The following is a 20,948-nucleotide window of genomic DNA, read 5'->3' as shown; positions in this document are numbered from 1 at the left end:
CTTAATTGATTAAATCACAGATATCTTTTACTGGGGCTCCTATTCCGGAACGAAGGTTTTAAAATAACCTATTAGAATCCTAACGAGTCTTTATATTAGCCGTAGCCTAGACCGGTCAGTTTCAAGGGATAGATACGGTTTAATCGCGTGAAAGGTGAAAACCGAGAATGGAATGTGATTCTGACCCAACAAGTTCGAAGACTTGTCTTATATGGGTTTAATATTCACACTCTGGATTTTGGGGTCAAAATAATATGGTTTGACCCGTATCGGCTAATTTATGTAAACTAGTTACATAAGCCGAACCGTGCGTGCAATAGGCGCAACGGGTAACCGTAAGAGTCCTACACTTGTTTCCCAAGTCAATATGCCTTAAAGAGGTTGTGGTATCAGTAGGATACCTTCCGCGATGCCCGTAACGAGTTTAAGTTTATTATACGCCCCGTAGGGGTTTTCCGGTCATTTTAAGGACTTTTAAAAAGGGTTTTAGAGTTCTACAGGAAATCTGAGTTTCCCGATCAGTTTATAAAGTCTAAAATACTTTATTTATTATTTAAAATCAGTAGCAACTGGAATCGGGTCAAAAGACTTTATAGAACTCAAGTTTTGGCCGAAAAGGGCATATTCGGTATTTACCGAACCGTAGCCATAACCGTAGGTTATGAGCAGGTTAAAAATGATTAAAAATCTTTAGAAATCCCGAAATATTAATTTACAACAGTGAGTAAAAGGTTTGGTGACGAAATCTTGGTTTAGGTAGGCGTTATGCTAATCGCTCCGTTTATTACAAAAGTTTCTTTTAATTGCGCTATTTAGCATAACTCCTATTCTAGATCTCGGATTGGCGTGAAACTTTAGGGACATGCTTAGAATTTAATAAGCAAGGTTATGGTCCCTTCACGTGTCCGAAATACTCGTTTTATTTTGAAAAGGGCGTTACGGTCAACTTTTAAGCAATTAACGGAAATGCGTAAAAGACTCGGACAAACAACGAACCGGTCACAGAGGGTGATACCATCACGTGACCTGGTCCTAAGAGAGTCCTAAGGCATATCTACATTGCACTAAAACGGGTCAGAACTGAAGTCAAAACAAAAGTCAAACTTTTGCGACATTCGGCTCCGAACCGGGTCAATATAGCAAATGGCCGAATCAAACGAGCTTAGACAAGTTTATATACTTAATATCATGTTTTATAAGTGTTCAAACAGGTTTCATATCATCTATATTACAGATTATGCAAGAATCGCAAAAATGGCTTTCTGTTGACTTTTTAAGTATACGTTTGACTCGACATTTGAACTAGTTAGAGCGGTGATCAGGGGGAACCCTTTTAGAGGTTTATTACCCACATAAATACCAACACATAACTACTTTTGATTCGACAATTCACTGGACCATTCGTGATTTATCGCAAAGTCAATCGTTAGTTACGACGGATTGACTTTTAAGCTAAACTAAGCAAAAACAAGGCCATAGAGGGTTTGGCATACTTACAGAGACTTAGAGCACGACTTAGAATTATAGAAGAACACTTGGGAGCTTCAGGAATGAGCAGAAGATGTGTTTTGAGGTGTGAGGAACTTATGCACAATGTAGGCCTATTTATAGTGAAAAAATGACCTCTAGATCATTACAACTCAGGCTACAAGTGAGTATGGATGTTCAGCAGGTGTCCTAAGGTGCTAGGGGTTAGGTAGAGGGCACCCATGCCTCATTGATTGCTCACAAGTTCGTCTATAAGCCAAATCATTGAATCTGCCCATACTTTCTGCATCTGTATGGTTCACGCCGCCCGCATGGAAGATCAGGCAGACTTGTACGCGGGTCGCCTGAGTTCTCATAACAGAACGCGTAATTGCAGAAGGCTCGCGGCCCGCGTTAACTTATGTGTAACCTTTACGCGGCTTAGGTTTATTTTTCAAGATTTTTGAATCTTTTGTAACCATTGCCAAAATCTTGGTAATTAATAACGAAATCTTCGGTAATTAATAACCTGACCTTTCGGGTTTGAAGGGGTAACTTTGCGATTTGGCCCTCGATTATTTACAACTAAGGGCCTCGTGTTATTTACCCGCATTGTTAAGTCCCCGGTTAGTTTGTTAATTATTCGGAAAGCTTTAACTTTCATTGTTGACGCTTTTAACCCTTCTCGTACGAATTTGATCATAACTTTCTCGTTTTAAAACGGAACTTCGTGGAATTTATATAGTACATTCTAGTGAGCGTATTTTACTGTTACAAAGCCTCAGGTACATCAAAGGGTCACTCAGAGGTATAATTAAACATGTTGACACAGTTAACCCCTGCAGCTTGTAATCTCTCACTTTCTTCCGCATTTCGCTTCCGTACGATCCAGGATTTATTCGTTTGAAGGTACGAGCATCGTTTAGGGTTACTATACAGTATACTTACCCTTGTTTGACATTTATAACCCTCGAATTTACATACTTTCAAGGTTTGTCAACTTTAGTCCTTTATTTAATATTAAATGCCACGTGTAACTCAAGACACGTGTCAATACATTATTGGACACAAAATTTCGAGGTGTTACATCCTCACCCCCTTAAAATAAATCTCAACCCGAGATTTACTCAAACAAATAGGGATATTTCTCTTTCATCGTGGATTCAACTTCCCACGTGAATTCGGGACCTCTCCGGGCATCCCATTTAACCTTAACTATCGGTACATGTTTCCTGCGAAGCTTCTTTACTTGTCGGTCTTCAATCGACAAAGGCTTCTCCACAAACTTCAAGCTCTCATCTATATGCACATCTGTGTGTGGGATCACCAATGATTCATCAGCGAAGCACTTCTTTAGATTGCAGATGTGGAACACGTTGTGAATTCCGTTGAGCTCTTCTGGTAAGTTCAACTTATAGGCAACTGACCCGACACGTTCGATAACCTCGAAAGGTCCTATGTATCTCGGGCTCAGTTTACCCTTCTTACCGAAGCGCATCACCCCTTTCCATGGTGATACTTTTAGTAACACTTTTTCACCTACCTCGAAGTGAAAGTCCTTACGCTTTGGGTCAGCGTAACTTTTCTGCCTATCACGGGCAGCTTTGAGACGCTCTCGAATCTGGACAATCTTGTCCGTTGTTTCGAAGACTATCTCTGGTCCTGATAATTGGACCTCTCCCACTTCCGCCCAACAAACAGGCGATCTACATTTCCTACCGTATAATGCCTCGGAAGGCGCAACCTTTATGCTGGTATGGTAGCTATTGTTGTAGGAGAATTCGATTAGTGGTAGGTTCTTATCCCAACTACCACCTAAATCGATAGCACATGCCCGTAGCATGTCTTCTAACGTTTGAATAGTACGCTCACTCTGACCGTCAGTCTGAGGATGGTAAGCCGTACTAAAGTTCAAACGTGTGCCCAAAGATTGTTGGAAACTCTTCCAGAAATGAGACGTGTATCTAGTATCTCGATCGGAGATAATAGACACATGTATGCCATGTAAGGCTACAATCTTATCAACATATAACTGGGCTAATGTGTCGGAGCTATAAGTCTCCTTGATGGGTAAGAAATGAGCTGACTTAGTCAGTCTATCGACTATAACCCATATTGTGTCGTTTCCTTTGCTCGTTTTTGGTAACTTGGTGATAAAATCCATAGTTACACACTCCCATTTCCATTCAGGAAGTTCAGGCTATTGTAGCAAGCCAGATGGCTTTTGATGCTCAGCCTTGACTTGCGCACAAGTTAAGCATTTGGCTACATAAGCGGCTACAGACTTTTTCAAGCCTATCCACCAATAATTTGCCTTTAAGTCCTGATACATTTTATCTGCTCCAGGATGGACAGAATATTTGGAACTATGGGCTTCCTGGAGGATAACATCTCGTAGTCCTCCATAAATAGGAACCCATATTCGTCCATTCAATCGCAAAATTCCATCCTTGCTAAGAGTTAACTGCTCCTCAGTTACTCCTAACTTTTCCTTAGGATAATTAGCTTCTAACACAGCCTCTCGCTGTGCAGCTAATATCCTTTCAATCAAGTTATTCCTGACTTCAATGCTCTTAGCATTGATTCGGATGGGTTTCATCTTTTCTTTCCGGCTCAGGGCATCAGCGACTACATTCGCCTTGCCGGGATGGTATCTGATCTCACAATCATAATCGTTTAAGGTTTCCATCCAACGGCGTTGCCTCATGTTCAACTCCTTCTGATTGAACAGATGTTGAAGGCTCTTGTGATCTGAATAGATCACAAACTTGATTCCGTACAGATAATGCCTCCACAGTTTTAGTGCGTATACAACGGCACCCAACTCCAAGTCATGGGTGGTGTAATTCTTTTCGTGCACCTTTAACTGCCTCGAAGCATAGGCAATCACCTTGCCTTTCTGCATGAGCACACACCCCATGCCAGTGTGTGACGCGTCGCAGTAAACTACGAACTCTTCAGTACCTTCCGGTAGCGTCAATACAGGAGCGTTGCTTAGCTTTCGCTTTAAGATATCAAAGGATTCTTGCTGCTTAGGGCCCCAAACAAATTTTATCTTCTTCTTGGTTAGAGAAGTTAAGGGCGCAGCAATCCTTGAGAAATTTTCAATGAATCTTCTGTAGTATCCTGCTAACCCCAGGAAACTACGGATCTCTGTAGGCGTCTTTGGCTCTTGCCAATTCATGACCGCCTCTACCTTAGTGGGATCCACCTGGATACCACGCTCGCTTACGACATGTCCAAGAAATTGGACTTCTCGTAGCCAGAATTCGCATTTAGAGAATTTGGCATAGAGTTTCTCGCGATGCAGCAATTTGAGAATACATCGTAGGTGTTTCTCATGGTCAGCTTTATTCTTTGAATAGATAAGAATGTCGTCGATGAATACGATGACGAATTTGTCTAAGTACGGATTGCAGACACGATTCATGAGATCCATGAACGCAGCCGGTGCATTTGTGAGCCCAAAAGGCATCACTAGGAACTCGTAGTGACTGTACCGAGTCCTAAATGCTGTTTTGTATACGTCCTCATCTTTGACTTTCAGCTGATGGTAGCCCGACCTCAAGTTGATCTTTGAGAAATAACTAGCCCCTTGCAACTGATCAAACAAATCGTCGATCCTTGGCAATGGGTATCGATTCTTTATCGTGACCTTATTAAGTTCACGATAATCGATGCACAGACGCATCGATCCGTCCTTCTTCTTAACAAATAGGACAGGTGCTCCCCAGGGAGATGAACTAGGCTTGATGAAACCTTTCGCTAACAGTTCATCCAGCTGGGTCCTTAATTCCTTCATTTCAGTTGGTGCTAGTCTGTACGGTGCTCTAGCAATGGGAGCTGCTACAGGGATGATATCTATTCTGAATTCCACTTGCCTATCTGGTGGCAACCCAGGTAGATCTTCGGGGAAAACTTCTGGATACTCCGAAATGACAGGAATGTCCTCTATCTTTGGTTTGGGCTCTTCAATTATCACCTGTGCCATGTAGATGACACAGCCTCTTTTTAAACATCTAGAAGCCTTGAGCATAGTTACATTCTCGGGCAATCCATACTGCGTATCTCCTCGAATGGTGAGTGATTCACCAGTCGGGGTCTTTAGCACTATTTGTTTTCTGTTGCAGACGATCTGGGCCTGGTTGTGGGATAACCAGTCCATACCCAGAACAATGTCAAAACCAGCCAGTTTGAAGGGAAGTAGAGATAGAGGAAAAGAGTGGTTCCTAATGGATATCACGCATCCATCTAGTATAGTGGAGACGGTTTCTACTGTGCCGTCTGCTAGCTCTACCTCGTATTTCACATTTAGGGCTTTGACAGGCATATTCAACAGTTTGCAAAATTTTTGGTCTACGAAGGATTTATCAGCGCCTGAATCGAAAAGTACTCTTGCAAATACATTATTCACGAGAAAAGTACCTGTGATTACATTGTCGTCTTGCAAAGCTTCCTTCACGTCCATCTTGAAGACTCTAGCGTTATTCTTCTTGGTTTCTTCAGTCTTCTTGGCGAGCTTGGGGCAGTTGCTTTTAATGTGCCCCTTCTCATTGCAGTGATAGCAGGTCGCATCTTTAATCTTCTTACAGTCCACAGTCTTGTGGTCCTTGGACTTGCACAGTCCACAAGTATGCGACTTCGACTGGGACTGTGAGTTCGACCCAAGCCTACATTTCCCAAAGTTGAATTTCTGGCAGTTTTTGCACCTGGGCTTCTCTCCGGATTGTTGCCCATCTTTCCTCGACTCTGTCCCTCTCTTGCCATCACCGTTCCCATGGTGCTTCTTTCCCGACCTTCGTGAGGTATCGTCCTCACGCTTCCTCTTCTCGGCCTCTTTGTTCCTCAGCGATCTCAGTCGCACCGCGTCCATTGTGAGGGACAAAGAGAGGTCAGTTATAGACCTGAAGGTCGTTGGCCGAGAGGCCTTCACACTTGCCTTTATCGCGGGTTCTAACCCCCCGATAAAACGAGCGATTCTCCTTGGCTCCGGGGTTACTAGATATGGAACCAAGCGAGACATCGTGTTGAAGCTCGTCAAGTAGGCCTGGCAGTCCAGGTTTGTCATTACCAATGACACAAAATCGGACTCTATCTTCTCCACCTCATGTTGAGGGCAGTAATTTTCTTTGATGAGAGAAACGAATTCCTCCCACGTCATGCTGTAAAGCACAGTCTTTCCCGAGGCTTGAACCAACGCCCTCCACCAAGCCAGGGCCTCGCCCTTAAACGATTGCGACACAAACTTCACTACGTCCCTTTCCGCACAGCCACTGATGTCTACCACAGTGTCCATCTCATCCAGCCACGTCATACAATCGACGTCACCTTTCTCCCCTGTGAAGTCTCAGGGTTTACAAGACACAAAGTACTTGTAGGTGCAGCCCCTGGCACCTGATGCATCAGTATACTCTCTTTCACGACGAACACTGTTTTCATTTAACGAGTGATTGTCGTCGTCCTTTTTGGGTTTGGAGAGGGGTTTGGATAATGGTTTGCTGTGGGATTTTGAGTGTGTCTTCGGCTTTGATGGTGGTTTGGAAACGGTTCTGCTTCGAGATTCGGTATATTGTCGATCTAGAGCTGCTTGTACAGCGTTGTCGACTAGAGCCTTTAATTGAGCGCCCGTTAAATGTACTTGGGCATTATCATAATCATCTTCACTTGTATGACTATTTTCTCCATTAGGATTCGCCATAGTAGCTTGTATCTGATGCAGAAGATAATGAAAATTTTATTTAGGAGTTTATTATAGAATTGTCTTTTATGGCAATTCATTAACCATGGTAACGAAGACCATATCTAGTTAATTTGTTACTCACTTTATATTTAGGATTTGAACATACTTATCCTAATCACAATTAATATTGTTAGTGGCATAAAAGTCTAGTCTCGAGGATGTCATTATAATATTAGCCGAGATTACAGAGAATCAAGGTATGAAGGTTTGAACCGTAGTTCTTTTACCCCCTTCTGACAGGGAGTCATAGACCACCACTGTCTTTTGTCTTATACGACAATAATTATGGCCCGTAGGCGCGACATCACTAATGGATGTTTTATAATTTGACCCGTAGGCTCTACATCACTAACGGATGTTTAACATATGATCATATTTATGGATGATTTAACCCATGATTTATAAATCAATAACTTGGGCTTTGGAATCCTTAGAAGGATTTTTGCATAAGAATGGCGTGTGCGATTATAACGAATCACATCTGCCATGAATGTTAACATGTTCACAGAGGTTAACAAGGAATCTGAATCTTTTAATTAGGTCTTACCATCTTGGCCGGATCTTAAAAGACACCTGGCTAGGTTTCACTCTTAAGATTCTTCATTTAGGCAGATCAAATTAAAAGGAATGATTTTGATTTATTTCTTATATAGTAATAACAAAATGAAATTCATAACATAACATTCCAAAACTTCAATACGATTACACGCTGCCCTAAACGGGATTTTAAACAAGTACATACCTACATAGAGGTTAAAATAAGAGACAAGTCCACGCAGGGACTAATACAAGATAGATGTCCGCGCAGGGACTAAAAGATAAGTCCACGTAGGGACTGAAATACTATAAATGTCCACGCAGGGACTAAATTGTAAGTACAACAATCCATAAGGAGACTAAGGGTCTCGTTTCTTCTTCTTGCCCTTCAGTAGGTTTGCCAAGCCCTTGAGGAATCCTCGGTGGCTCTTACGTTCTTCCTCGAAGTCTCTTTCCACACGGCTCAACCGGTGGAGTATTTCTTCTTGTTCAGGTGGGGAAAAACGTGGTTGTGGCGCCGGTTGCGGAACTGGAGGTCTAGGAGGTGCTGGATACCCATGAGCTGAGTAGTCCGGTATTCCCATGTTTCCAAAAGCTCCTTCTGGATAGCGGGCATTATACCTAGCCGCTACCACATATGGGTCGTGCTCATAGTTGTAATTGTAATGTGCGTGCGACGATGGTTCGAACGGGTTGTATGTCGTTGGGCCTGTGTACGCAGGTATTGGGTGGTAACTGGTGCGGAGTTCGCCTCCTATACTGGACTTGCAGGTCCTTCTTCTGGTAGTGGCGGGTAGTGGCTACTATTAGAGTGTCGAGGGGTGCTGAAGTGGAAATCCCCTCCTCGTATGGACATACGGGCATTTGTCCTCCTACGCCTTGGCGGATCAGGCATTACTGGCTGTACCGGTGGCGGAGGTGGTGGCGTAACTGCCACGAAGCGTGGATCCTCGGAGGGATCTTGCGGATGTTGCGGCTGTTGTGATGTCTGCTGAGGTGGCGTGTAGTACCACTCGTGTTGATTAAACAATGCCATGAAGCTATCTGGTCCCTGATAGGGTGTGTCATGAAAGGATGACCCATCAGAGATTTCTATTGGATGCGTGGGCGTACCACGAGCAGGTTCTGTCGGATCCGTGTCCTCGTCCATATGGTCTTCGGAGAAGTGATCTTGTGGTCCTAGCGGAACAAAGCCTGCAGGCTCCTGAATGTAGTCAGCTGGATTAAACTGACCTCTGAAGTATGGAGTAGGATCGTCAAAATTTCGGTGCGATACCGAACGTTGCAGAGGTATGTAGGAGGGTTGAGGGTTATTGGGATCATTCTCGGAATCTGGCCCGAACGAGTGACGGTACGGTGGCGTCGAGCTGTGCGAGGTGGAATGCCTCGCAGGTTCGAAAAGGTTTCTCCGTCTTTGCGGTTCTTCACTCCTTGTGGTCGAAGGAGCTCGCGTATTTGAAGGTCCAGCTTCGTGATCGTTGTGAGTAACGATCTCTCCTCTGCCTCTTCTTCCTCTTCCTCTTCCTCGGAAAATTACAGGTGCCATATTTCCTGCTTTTAAAACCTTAAATAACAATAATAAAAGAAAAAGACAAACTTGGAATAAAAAAATTCGAATTTGTCCTAAGTTTTTGTCTAGACTCAAGTATGTGCAATTGTGTCACTGAGATTAAACACGTTAGGATAGTGTTTAATTCACTCAATGTTGGCTCTGATACCAACCTGTCACACCCCGATTTCCACGTGTATCACCGGTGGGCCCGGTGGGGGATTACCGTGACGTAGTTGGCAACAATATAGTCAAACCACACAATTATATGAATGCACATCGGAAGCATAAAGATAAATATAATTCAACCTTTGATTGTAATATCGAATGTATCACAAATAGTCGAATGGTATCCATAGGGAATCAAAATAATAATAAAAATATTGTTCAACAGACAAGGCATCAAAGCTTGCGAGACTTCTTAAGATGCTAAGGAGCTATAGCCAGCCGATTACGTGTAGTACCTGCACTTAATCTTTTTGGGAAAATACGTGAGTTTACACTGGTAAATACATTCAACCGACACTTTTGAAAATGTTTATTTAAAATTGATTTGAATGCACAAGGCACAAACTCTTTTATAACTTGGGAGAATTATTTAATATTATAATCTTGTAAACGAATTACATGTTCCTTCTTTGCGTTCAGTAGCCCGGATCTAGTCCGGGTTAAAGATCAATAGACACACCACATTGCGTAAAACCGAGGTGGGTAAACCAACGGTTACGTCTTTTAATAATATAGACATAATGCCGGGTGTACGCCTACACCCGGATGTCGAGGTCGTGGCCATTTCGTAAAATGATGCCTAGGATATCCGGGACATGGTCATTAACCCCCCAAAGGCTTTTAAGTAACAAGACTGTTTAAACGAGCCGATCAAATTATTCAATTAACCACCAAATGATGGAAGATTTGATGCTCGATCAAGCGGTATTTTATATATACCGTAACCCAAGCCCGTAATACGGAAAATAAGTTAAAAGTATTTACCTTTGCAAGTATTGTCCTTAATTGATTAAATCACAGATATCTTTTACTGGGTCTCCTATTCTGGAACGAAGGTTTTAAAATAACCTATTAGAATCCTAACGGGTCTTTATATTAGCCGTAGCCTAGACCGGTCAGTTTCAAGGGATAGATACGGTTTAATCGCGTGAAAGGTGAAAACCGAGAATGGAATGTGATTCTGACCCAACAAGTTCGAAGACTTGTCTTATATGGGTTTAATATTCACACTCTGGATTTTGGGGTCAAAATAATATGGTTTGACCCGTATCGGCTAATTTATGTAAACTAGTTACATAAGCCGAACCGTGCGCGCAATAGGCGCAACGGGTAACCGTAAGAGTCCTACACTTGTTTCCCAAGTCAATATGCCTTAAAGAGGTTGTGGTATCAGTAGGATACATTCCGCGATGCCCGTAACGAGTTTAAGTTTATTATACGCCCCGTAGGGGTTTTCCGGTCATTTTAAGGACTTTTAAAAAGGGTTTTAGAGTTCTACAGGAAATCCGAGTTTCCCGATTAGTTTATAAAGTCTAAAATACTTTATTTATTATTTAAAATCAGTAGCAACTGGAATCGGGTCAAAAGACTTTATAGAACTCAAGTTTTGGCCGAAAAGGGCATATTCGGTATTTACCGAACCGTAGCCATAACCGTAGGTTATGAGCAGGTTAAAAATGATTAAAAATCTTTAAAAATCCCGAAATATTAATTTACAACAGTGAGTAAAGGTTTGGTGACTAAATCTTGGTTTAGGTAGGCGTTATGCTAATCGCGCCGTTTATTACAAAAGTTTCTTTTAATTGCGCTATTTAGCATAACTCCTATTCTAGACCTCGGATTGGCGTGAAACTTTAGGGACATGCTTAGAATTTAATAAGCAAGGTTATGGTCCCTTCACGTGTCCGAAATACTCGTTTTATTTTGAAAAGGGCGTTACGGTCAACTTTTAAGCAATTAACGGAAATGCGTAAAAGACTCGGACAAACAACGAACCGGTCACAGAGGGTGATACCATCACGTGACCTGGTCCTAAGAGAGTCCTAAGGCATATCTACATTGCACTAAAACGGGTCAGAACTGAAGTCAAAACAAAAGTCAAACTTTTGCGACATTCGGCTCCGAACCGGGTCAATATAGCAAATGGCCGAATCAAACGAGCTTAGACAAGTTTATATACTTAATATCATGTTTTATAAGTGTTCAAACAGGTTTCATATCATCTATATTACAGATTATGCAAGAATCGCAAAAATGGCTTTCTGTTGACTTTTTAAGTATACGTTTGACTCGACATTTGAACTAGTTAGAGCGGTGATCAGGGGGAACCCTTTTAGAGGTTTATTACCCACATAAATACCAACACATAACTACTTTTGATTCGACAATTCACTGGACCATTCGTGATTTATCGCAAAGTCAATCGTTAGTTACGACGGATTGACTTTTAAGCTAAACTAAGCAAAAACATGGCCATAGAGGGTTTGGCATACTTACAGAGACTTAGAGCACGACTTAGAATTATAGAAGAACACTTGGGAGCTTCAGGAATGGGCAGAAGATGTGTTTTGAGGTGTGAGGAACTTATGCACAATGTAGGTCTATTTATAGTGAAAAAATGACCTCTAGATCATTACAACTCAGGCTACAAGTGAGTATGGATGTTCAGCAGGTGTCCTAAGATGCTAGGGGTCAGGTAGAGGGCACCCATGCCTCATTGATTGCTCACAAGTTCGTCTACAAGCCAAATCATTGAATCTGCCCATACTCTCTGCATCTGTATGGTTCACGTGGCCCGCATGGAAGATCAGGCAGACTTGTACGCGGGTCGCCTGAGTTCTCATAACAGAACGCGTAATTGCAGAAGGCTCGCGGCCCGCGTTAACTTATGTGTAACCTTTACGCGGCCCGCGTTAGGTTTATTTTTCAAGATTTTTGAATCTTTTGTAATCATTGCCAAAATCTTGGTAATTAATAACGAAATCTTCGGTAATTAATAACCTGACATTTCGGGTTTGAAAGGGTAACTTTGCGATTTGGCCCTCGATTATTTACAACTAAGGGCCTCGTGTTATTTACCCGCATTGTTAAGTCCCCGGTTAGTTTGTTAATTATTCGGAAAGCTTTAACTTTCATTGTTGACACTTTTAACCCTTCTCGTACGAATTTGATCATAACTTTCTCGTTTTAAAACGGAACTTCGCGGAATTTATATAGTACATTCTAGTGAGCGTATTTTACTGTTACAAAGCCTCGGGTACGTCAAAGGGTCACTCAGAGGTATAATTAAACATGTTGACACAGTTAACCCCTGCAGCTTGTAATCTCTCACTTTCTTCCGCGTTTCGCTTCCGTACGATCCATGATTTATTCGTTTGAAGGTACGAGCATCGTTTAGGGTTACTATACAGTATACTTACCCTTGTTTGACATTTATAACCCTCGAATTTACATACTTTCAAGGTTTGTCAACTTTAGTCCTTTATTTAATATTAAATGCCACGTGTAACTCAAGACACGTGTCAATACATTATTGGACACAAAATTTCGAGGTGTTACACTTTGCTTGCCCGGGTCCTTGGACCCGCTAGAACCAGCCTCATTCTTATTCTTTAAACCAAACTTGTTGGCATTCTTCATCAATTTACAGTCCCTCTTAAAGTGACCAACCTTACCACACTTCCAGCAAGCGTAATTCGGCTTTTTGTTTTGACCCGAATTGTTGTTCCCTTGAAACTTTTGTTTCCCTTTGACTTACTGTTTCCTTTGGATGATTCACCCGTCTCAACTATGTTCACAGAAGACATTCCAGCCTGTTTCTTTTCATCATTGACCAACAATTTTTCTTGTGCTTTCAAGCCTCCTTCAATTCTGAAGTGGCTTCCAAGTAAAACCAAAGTTAACTCTCCTTTCTGATGTTTCAGATTATGTTTAAAATCTCTCCAGGAAGGAGGTAACTTGTTAATGATACTTGAAACCGAGATGGACTCATCTATCTTCATGGCATGTTGGGAATACTGCCCTAAAATTCGTAACAATTAATTGTATTGTTCCATGACAGGCCTTGAATCCACCATTTTATAATTGTTAAAATTACTGACAAGAAACTTCTTACTAGAAGAATCTTCTGCCGTGTATTTGGCTTCCAAAGTGTCCCACAGAAACTTTGCAGTTTCTACGTTTTGGTAAACATCAAATAAGGGATTAGACATACCATTCAGAATGTGGTCAAGGCATATGTAATTGTCGTTCTCCCACTTCGACCTCTTTCTGATTTGCTCCAGATTGCTCTCCTCCAGTGTCTCCGGGATTGGAGTAGTCAACATGTACACCACCTTCAGCGTTGTGAGAAGAAAGTGCATCTTCTTCTGCCATCTTCGGAAGTCCTGCCCTTCGAACTTCTCTAGTTTGTCAAACTTGCTTGTCATATCCTTCATCGATCCGCTTGCCATCTTCACAGAAAATAATTTGATCTTTGTTGGGGAATTTTCAGATTACTGGATGATCAGAGAGGCGTGGAGTCACTCTCAGATCAAATTATTTCGGTGGTTCACCCGAATAATTCAATCGGATACAACTCTGATTTTCGAGAAATTGAACCAGGGTATGTTTGTACGAAATGGTATGAACCAGAAGAAGATAGATCAAGAAAAATTTTCAACAAATTTGGGGTTGGGGATGATCAACTGCCATTAGGCAGTTATCTCAAAATTAAGACATAACTGCCATAAAAAACTACCATAATTTGATGTTTCGACCCCAGCTAGGGGCTCTGCCCCTTGGACCCTGCTCCCAGGGACGCTGCACTCGGACCTCCGCCAAGGGGGCGTTGCCCCCCTTGAAACCTCTGTAAAGTACGGGCTCTGCCCGTACACTTTGAAATATAATAACTCAAACAAGCGTGTACTCCCGCACCTCCTAACTTGCTTGATGTGTATTATTATTTACTTTGATCACCAAGCCAATCCCAATTACACTAAAATATCTAACAAATTTGATTATATATTAAACGAATCATACATATTAAAGTCTTACAAGCTGAAAGATTACACTTCTAAGAGATCATAGGTTATCTCATCAAGATTCAATCTGACAAATGGTTTTCCAAGAAACAAAAAAAAAATGGATGGTTACTTGGTGGTGTATGAACTTAGTGCCAATTGAAGATCCAGATCTTTACAAGATGGCTTTGAATCGTCTGATGATGAACAAAGCATCCTTCTTGACCTGCCTGCATGCTTGTAACCAGAAAAGCATCTATCCTTAAAGGTTACCAAATCTTCATTGTACAAAGCAAAGGTAAAATCTGGTTCACTAAATTCATGATCACTAGCACAGTGACCATGAAAACTTATGTTAACACCATGATTATTAATAATCTGGTCATAGGGTTTGAGGTAATCCTCGATGGTGGCTCTTCTAGTTTGTAATAACAACCTTTTCTTCTTCATCCGTTCGGTTTTATGCGCGTTTTGGTGACCACCTAATGCTTGCGAGTTAGCAAACATTTTGAAACAATATTGGCACTTGAACTTCTTCGCCTCTTGGGAATCCTCCATCGAATACTTATCTTTCTCGGACGAGGTTGTGGTAGGTGATGAATGTAGGCTTTCTTCGTGTTCGCCTAATTCTTGTTCGTTGAGTGCTGCGCCATTTTTGGCGGGATCAAGCTCAAACCCGAATAATCTGATCTTTTTATTCGATATTATCAACGGATATTGAGAATCAAGTTGCTCTCTATTGCGTGTTGACGGAAGGAAATTGTACACAACTTGTGTCATCTCTCTATGTTGAGAAAGTTATATTTGATGGAGCAAAAGAAACCTGTCTGCCTTTTATAACGAAGCAAAAAGCCTTGAAATAGTAAGGGATAATAACTGTTGTAAAAACAATATTTGAAGAAAATAGTCTTGAGCACTTTAAAATGCTAAAAACATGCAATTATAGTATCCATTTACCATTAAAATAATCAAATATTCTTGTTCTACGCTTAATCCGGGGGGCAAACTTTGTTAGTATTATACAGAATGAGCATAAGTCAAAGAAATAATCAGTCACCTGAGTTCACAGAATCTAATCATCTACCACTATGTTTTTTTAATATACTCATAAGCGTACCTATGTTTTGAGCATTGATTTTTTTTAGTACATATATGATTTAATTTCGAGCAAATTATAAAAAAAAAAAAAAAAAAAAAAAAAAAAAAACTTTGTAGGGTGGCAGATAGAGCGGGGCGGGTTGGTAACATGTGGTTTTGGTCTAGAAATCCGGAATCGGCCGAGGAGTTGCTTGAGTGGCAGGATTGCCAGGATCTTGCAGCAATGGCCGTGTTGTCCGGGTCGAAAGACGTTTGGATATGGTTGGGAGAAGAGTATGGAGATTTTTCTGTTAAATCGGTTAAAAAATTAAGGATAGGGGGGACATGGGGCTTTTAATGTTTAAGTGGTGTAGGTGGGTTCCGCTCAAGTGTAACATCATGAAATGAAGGGCAAACATGGATAGACTAGCTACGAGGGAGAATCTATGTAAAACAAATATCCGTAGTGATTCGACAACTTGCGTATTTTGTGAAGAGGAAGTAGAGACGTGTGAGCATCTTTTTACGGCTTGTCTTTTTGCGAATAGTCTTTGGATGGCCCCAAGTGCTTGATGCAACATTCCTCCCTCCCCCCCCCCCCCCCCCCACATATGTTTTTACATTTAGAGATCTAATGGAAGCGCATAGTTTTCTTAACTTAAGCTCAAAAGGAAAAACATCATCCACGGCCTCATCATGGTAACATGTTGGTGCATCTGGAAAAGTAGGAATGAGATGGTATTTAAAAGTAAAAGGGTTTCGTCTCAAGACATTCTAGGGGAAGTCAAATGGAGAAGCTGTGTGTGGTTGAAGAATAGGTCTACGTTCAGATCCTTGCAATGAGAGGACTGATGTAAATATCCATTGTACATGTTGTAATTGTTTGATTCCTTACATGTTTGGGTCGGGGGCGTGTCTTGTATTGGCCTCTTGCCCTTTTGGGTCGGTGGCATTTATTTTAATAAAGTTAATTTAAAAAAAAAAACGTGTATGTTTAAGATTTTAAAATGCTACAAATATAATTGTATAACTCTATTGTAAACTAATTAACAAATATAAAATAACTAAGCCTATTTTATACGATTAAAAAAATAAGCACTGTGTCACTAACCATAAAACCTAAATGCTCATTAATCATTTTTAGACTATTAAGCTAACCCATTTTTAACAAATAAAAAACCAACCTAATAAGGACTTGCGTAGTGGGGCGGTATGCCCGGTCATGGCGCCGGCAAAACGCCGGGCACACCATAACGTGGGGCACTATCAAAGGAAAAAGGGGGTGTGGCGTGATTAATTTAGCGGCGTGATGAAATGGTTTTCTTAATTTTTGACCGTTAATAAACGGTCATATTCTTTAAAAAAATCAATTTTTTATTTACACACTATAAATAACTCCCAACTCTTCCATTTTTTTAACAAATCATACTCAAATATTCTCTCCTTCTCTATATATTTTTTAAAAAGTTTTGAAGCTACTCCCCACCCTATTAAAAAAAATGGGTTCCCCGTCGGAAGACTCGTTCACCGATATTTACCGAAGATTTTTTTCACCCGAAGAAGACGCGGAGGAGGAAGAAGCGGTTACGAGTGCATGTACTTTTGTGATACAAGCATTTGAGCACGTTCGGCCTACTCCCCCTCCACGACCCATCTTGCGGCGCACCTATATCTTGCGAGATCGTGAAGCCGCGAACGAGCGTTTGATGAAAGACTATTTTGATGCGACGATTCACGGACCCAATGTTTTTAGACGACGTTTTCGGATGAGCCAAAGGTTATTTTTGCGCATTAATAATGATTTGGAAAATAAGTATGATTTCTTTAAGCAAAGAATGGACGTGCGAGGATATTTAGGCTTCACCTCAATTCAAAAGGTCACATCCGCGTTACGCATTTTATCATACGGAAACACGTAAGACATCAACGACGAGTACTTGAAGATGGCGGAGAAAACAACCCGAGATTGCTTGGAACATTTTTGCTATGGTATTTTTTATTGACTTTTATTTATTTACTTACTTTTATATATTTATTTTTTAGTAGCTTACTAGTAAAACTTTTATATATTAAATTATATTTTGGGTATATGCCAGTTATATGGAAAACGTTATTTGAGAAATCTCACTTGGAACGACCTTCAACAAATATATATGAGGTGCATCTAGAAAAGCATGGAATACCCGGCATGATTGGTAGCTTGGATTGTCGTCAATGGCGTTGGTATAATTGTCCAACCGCATGGCGAGGTCAACATACACGGGGTGATCAAAAAGGGCCAACTTTGGTATTACAAGCTGTTGCGTCATACGACATTTGGGTTTGGTCGGCCTTCTTTGGTGTAGCCGGGTGTTTTAACGATATTAATACGTTAGAGGCTTCACCATTATTAGAGAGCTACATTTCTGGAACTATACCAAAGGCCGGTTTTCATGCGAACGGGAACGACTACGAGCATGGCTACTATTTGGGCGATGGTATATACCCGGAGTATTTTAAAAAAATTACAAAAGTCTTCAAGAAAGGATATCGAGAGGTGTTTTGGGGTTCTACAGCAACGATGGCATTTTAATTTTATAAAACTTAGAAATTAATTAAAAAATGAAAATTAAATTATTTGAGTAATGATGACAAAGGGGCTTTATGACTACGGCCTCAAGTATAATGCCCCACAAAGCCCCTTGGTGACGTGGCATGCCACATATTAAATAACGCCTCCAAAAGGGCTTTATGACTATGAATGGCCTAAGAGTGAAAGAGTTGCATATTTTATTTACAGTCAAACCCACAAGTCGACTTTTCAAATTAAAACCTCAATCAATGATTTTATTGAGACACGTACCCTCACCTGTAGGGGTGTTCATATGTTAATTTTGGGCTCAAACAGAACCAAAAACCAAAAATCTAGTTTATAACTAATACAATTTTCAAAAGTAGTACTAATATACCGTGTAAAGATTAAATATAAATAGGGCTTAATATACAAATAAGGTTTAACATGAGAAAGTGAAGGAATTTTTTTCGTTTTACTTTTTCTCATCTACTTTAGCATGATGTTTAGTTAAAAATGTAAAAAAAAAAAAAAAAATCGTGTATTTACACCAGTAGAGTGATTATGTGTGAGTGATTATAATTACTTTAGAGTAATTACATAATTACTTTACTAGTGTAAATACACAATTTTTTTTTTAGATTTTAGGACTAACTAATATTGTGCTTGACAAGATGATAAAAATAAAATTTCAAAAAAAAAAAAAAAAATCTCTCCTTCAATTTTCATGTTGAGACCCATTTGTATGTTAAAACTGATTTATAACGGAACCCTACTCTTTTTTTTTTTTTTTTTTGAACGGCAAATTTGGATCACTGATGGACAACTAGAGTATCATCGTGCCACCAGTGGAACCACCCGATCATATCCATCTCCAGTAGACTATAATGCCTAAACACCAATTCAGGAGGAAACCCAAGAAATATGGGAAAAACCCCCCTTGTGAGACTCGAACTCATGACCTAATAGTCATAAGTCTTATCTCACCCCCAAGATGCCACTAGGCTATAATGCCGGCAACGGAACCCTACTCTTAAAATAGGAATATATAACTGAAACAACCAAAAATTAAGAATTAGTTAAGTGAAGTAATCTTAATATATGTCTTTAGACAAGAGTTAAGATAAATTAAGAAAAATAAAAATAGATTTTTCTTTCCAACCATTTGGTTAAATAACAATTCAGTTTTAATTAATATATGTCTTTAGACACGAGTTAAGATAAATAAAAGAAAAAAATACGAATAGAATTTTCTTTTAAACCACTTGTTTCAATAACAATAACAATTCAGTTTTAATAAATTTTAGTGGGAAAAGAAGATTTTAAAATTAAAAAAAAGAAAAATTACAAGTTTTATCTTTATACCACTTTTCAGGCGATGTCCTTTTTAACGAATGTTGACAGGCGGTGTCCTTTACTAGGTATTTTGTTGCAAGTTTAGTCCTTTACACCCAACCCTGTTAATTGTTGACAGGCGGTGTCCTTTACTAGGTATTTTGTTGCAAGTTTAGTCCTTTACCTAGGTATTTTGTTGCAAGTTTAGTCATTTACACATAACAATTAACAGGGTTTTTTAACTGGGTTGGGTGTAAATGACTAAACTTGCAACAAAATACCTAGTAAAGGACACCACCTGTCAACATTCGTTAAAAAGGACACCGCCTGAAAAGTAGTATAAAGATAAAGGACAAAACTTGTAATTTTTCCTAAAATTAAATATGTATGGCCTATAAAATTAATATTATAATTAATGATTAATTAAATTAATTATTTAAATTATTAATTAATTAATTAATTATATATATAGGGTCAAGATTTAGAGAAAACGGCGGAAAGTGTGAGAACGCTTATGAATCGTCCGATCAAAACAATCTATGGACTAGATTGGCGCGGTGGGGTTTTCGTAAATAACATCAATTTTATTACGTGGACGCGCTTCATTAAGGGTAAAAAGGTCTTTTGACTTGTTTACACGAAACGCCATCTCATGAAAATAAAACGCCAAATTAAAAATCACACACCATTCTAACTGAAAACGCCATTAAATATAAAACGCCAAACTTAATTATAATAAAATCCCGCCAAAAAAATCTTATATATACAACATCTCAGACCTTCAATTAAAAACACACACAAAACCCCAAACGCCATATTTAATATATACCATTCATCTTAGAAACGCCAAAAAACCCAAACATCAAATATTTTCTAAACCAAATCGTTTATTTGAAATTCAGCTTGGTTGTCTGTAAGCTTCCGCTCAATGTAATGGACAAAATCCTTAAGTAAGGATATTGTTCATTTCATTGAGTAAAATCTTATTGACTTTATCCTCAACTTCCATTCAATTTATAACGCCAAAATATACAAAAACATTATTGAGGTTTGTTTGTCAATAAAGTTTAGCTGTATAGGATGGACAACATTGTCAAAAATCTTTCTTAACTGAGGATTAACAATGTTGTCCATCACCATACAGCAAAACATTATTGATTTCAGCATGATCAAATTTACAGTTTTAAGGTGGTTTATTTAGTGGCGTTCTATTTCTTGGTAAAACGCCAAAAAAGTTAAAAAATCAAACATCGTTCATTGGAAATTCAAGGATTGTTAGCTGAAAGGGTGTAAACTCAATAACATTTTCCTGCATGAGATGGACAAATATTATCGAAAAAGATGCTGATTTCAGACTTTGTGCTTCCACACGATGACAAAAAAAAAAACTACTTCGAAAAAAAAAATAAAAAAAAAATCAAACGAAAGTCGAAACAGCTAGTGAAGATGCTTCAAAAGAAGAAAGAGACTGGTGACAGTGAAGATTTGGAAGATCAATATATGTTTTTTTTAATTTTCTTTTTCAGTTGATTGTTATATAATAACAACGCCATATCTAATAAAAACGCAACACAACCAAATGCTTGTCAAAACGCCAACATGCCATAAAACGCCCCAAAAACTACCAAACCATAATAAAATTACTTTGGACAATTATTATAAAAACCCAAAAAAATAAAAAAA

The 20,948-nt window shown here is 39.7% G+C and overlaps 1 protein-coding gene across 1 annotated transcript; it reads right to left on the bottom strand.

Moving 5' to 3' along the window:
• Nucleotides 1–14,404: 14,404 nt before the first annotated feature.
• LOC110909595 (zinc finger protein 5-like) lies at nt 14,405–15,298 on the bottom strand. The gene has a single exon (XM_022154468.2). The coding sequence runs from the start codon at nt 15,080–15,082 to the stop codon at nt 14,432–14,434; it is 651 nt and encodes a 216-aa protein (XP_022010160.1). The 5' UTR covers nt 15,083–15,298; the 3' UTR covers nt 14,405–14,431.
• Nucleotides 15,299–20,948: the final 5,650 nt, after the last annotated feature.

The sequence above is a fragment of the Helianthus annuus genome, chromosome 15 (assembly GCF_002127325.2).
Source record: "Helianthus annuus cultivar XRQ/B chromosome 15, HanXRQr2.0-SUNRISE, whole genome shotgun sequence".
Taxonomy (NCBI): domain Eukaryota; kingdom Viridiplantae; phylum Streptophyta; class Magnoliopsida; order Asterales; family Asteraceae; genus Helianthus; species Helianthus annuus.
Note: the sequence above shows the minus strand (reverse complement) of the source record. Positions and strands in the feature narration are given on the sequence as shown.

Excerpts from the sequence above, each read along its gene's own strand:
- LOC110909595 (XM_022154468.2), bottom strand. The coding sequence starts at position 15,082 with ATGACACAAGTTGTGTACAATTTCCTTCCGTCAACACGCAATAGAGAG.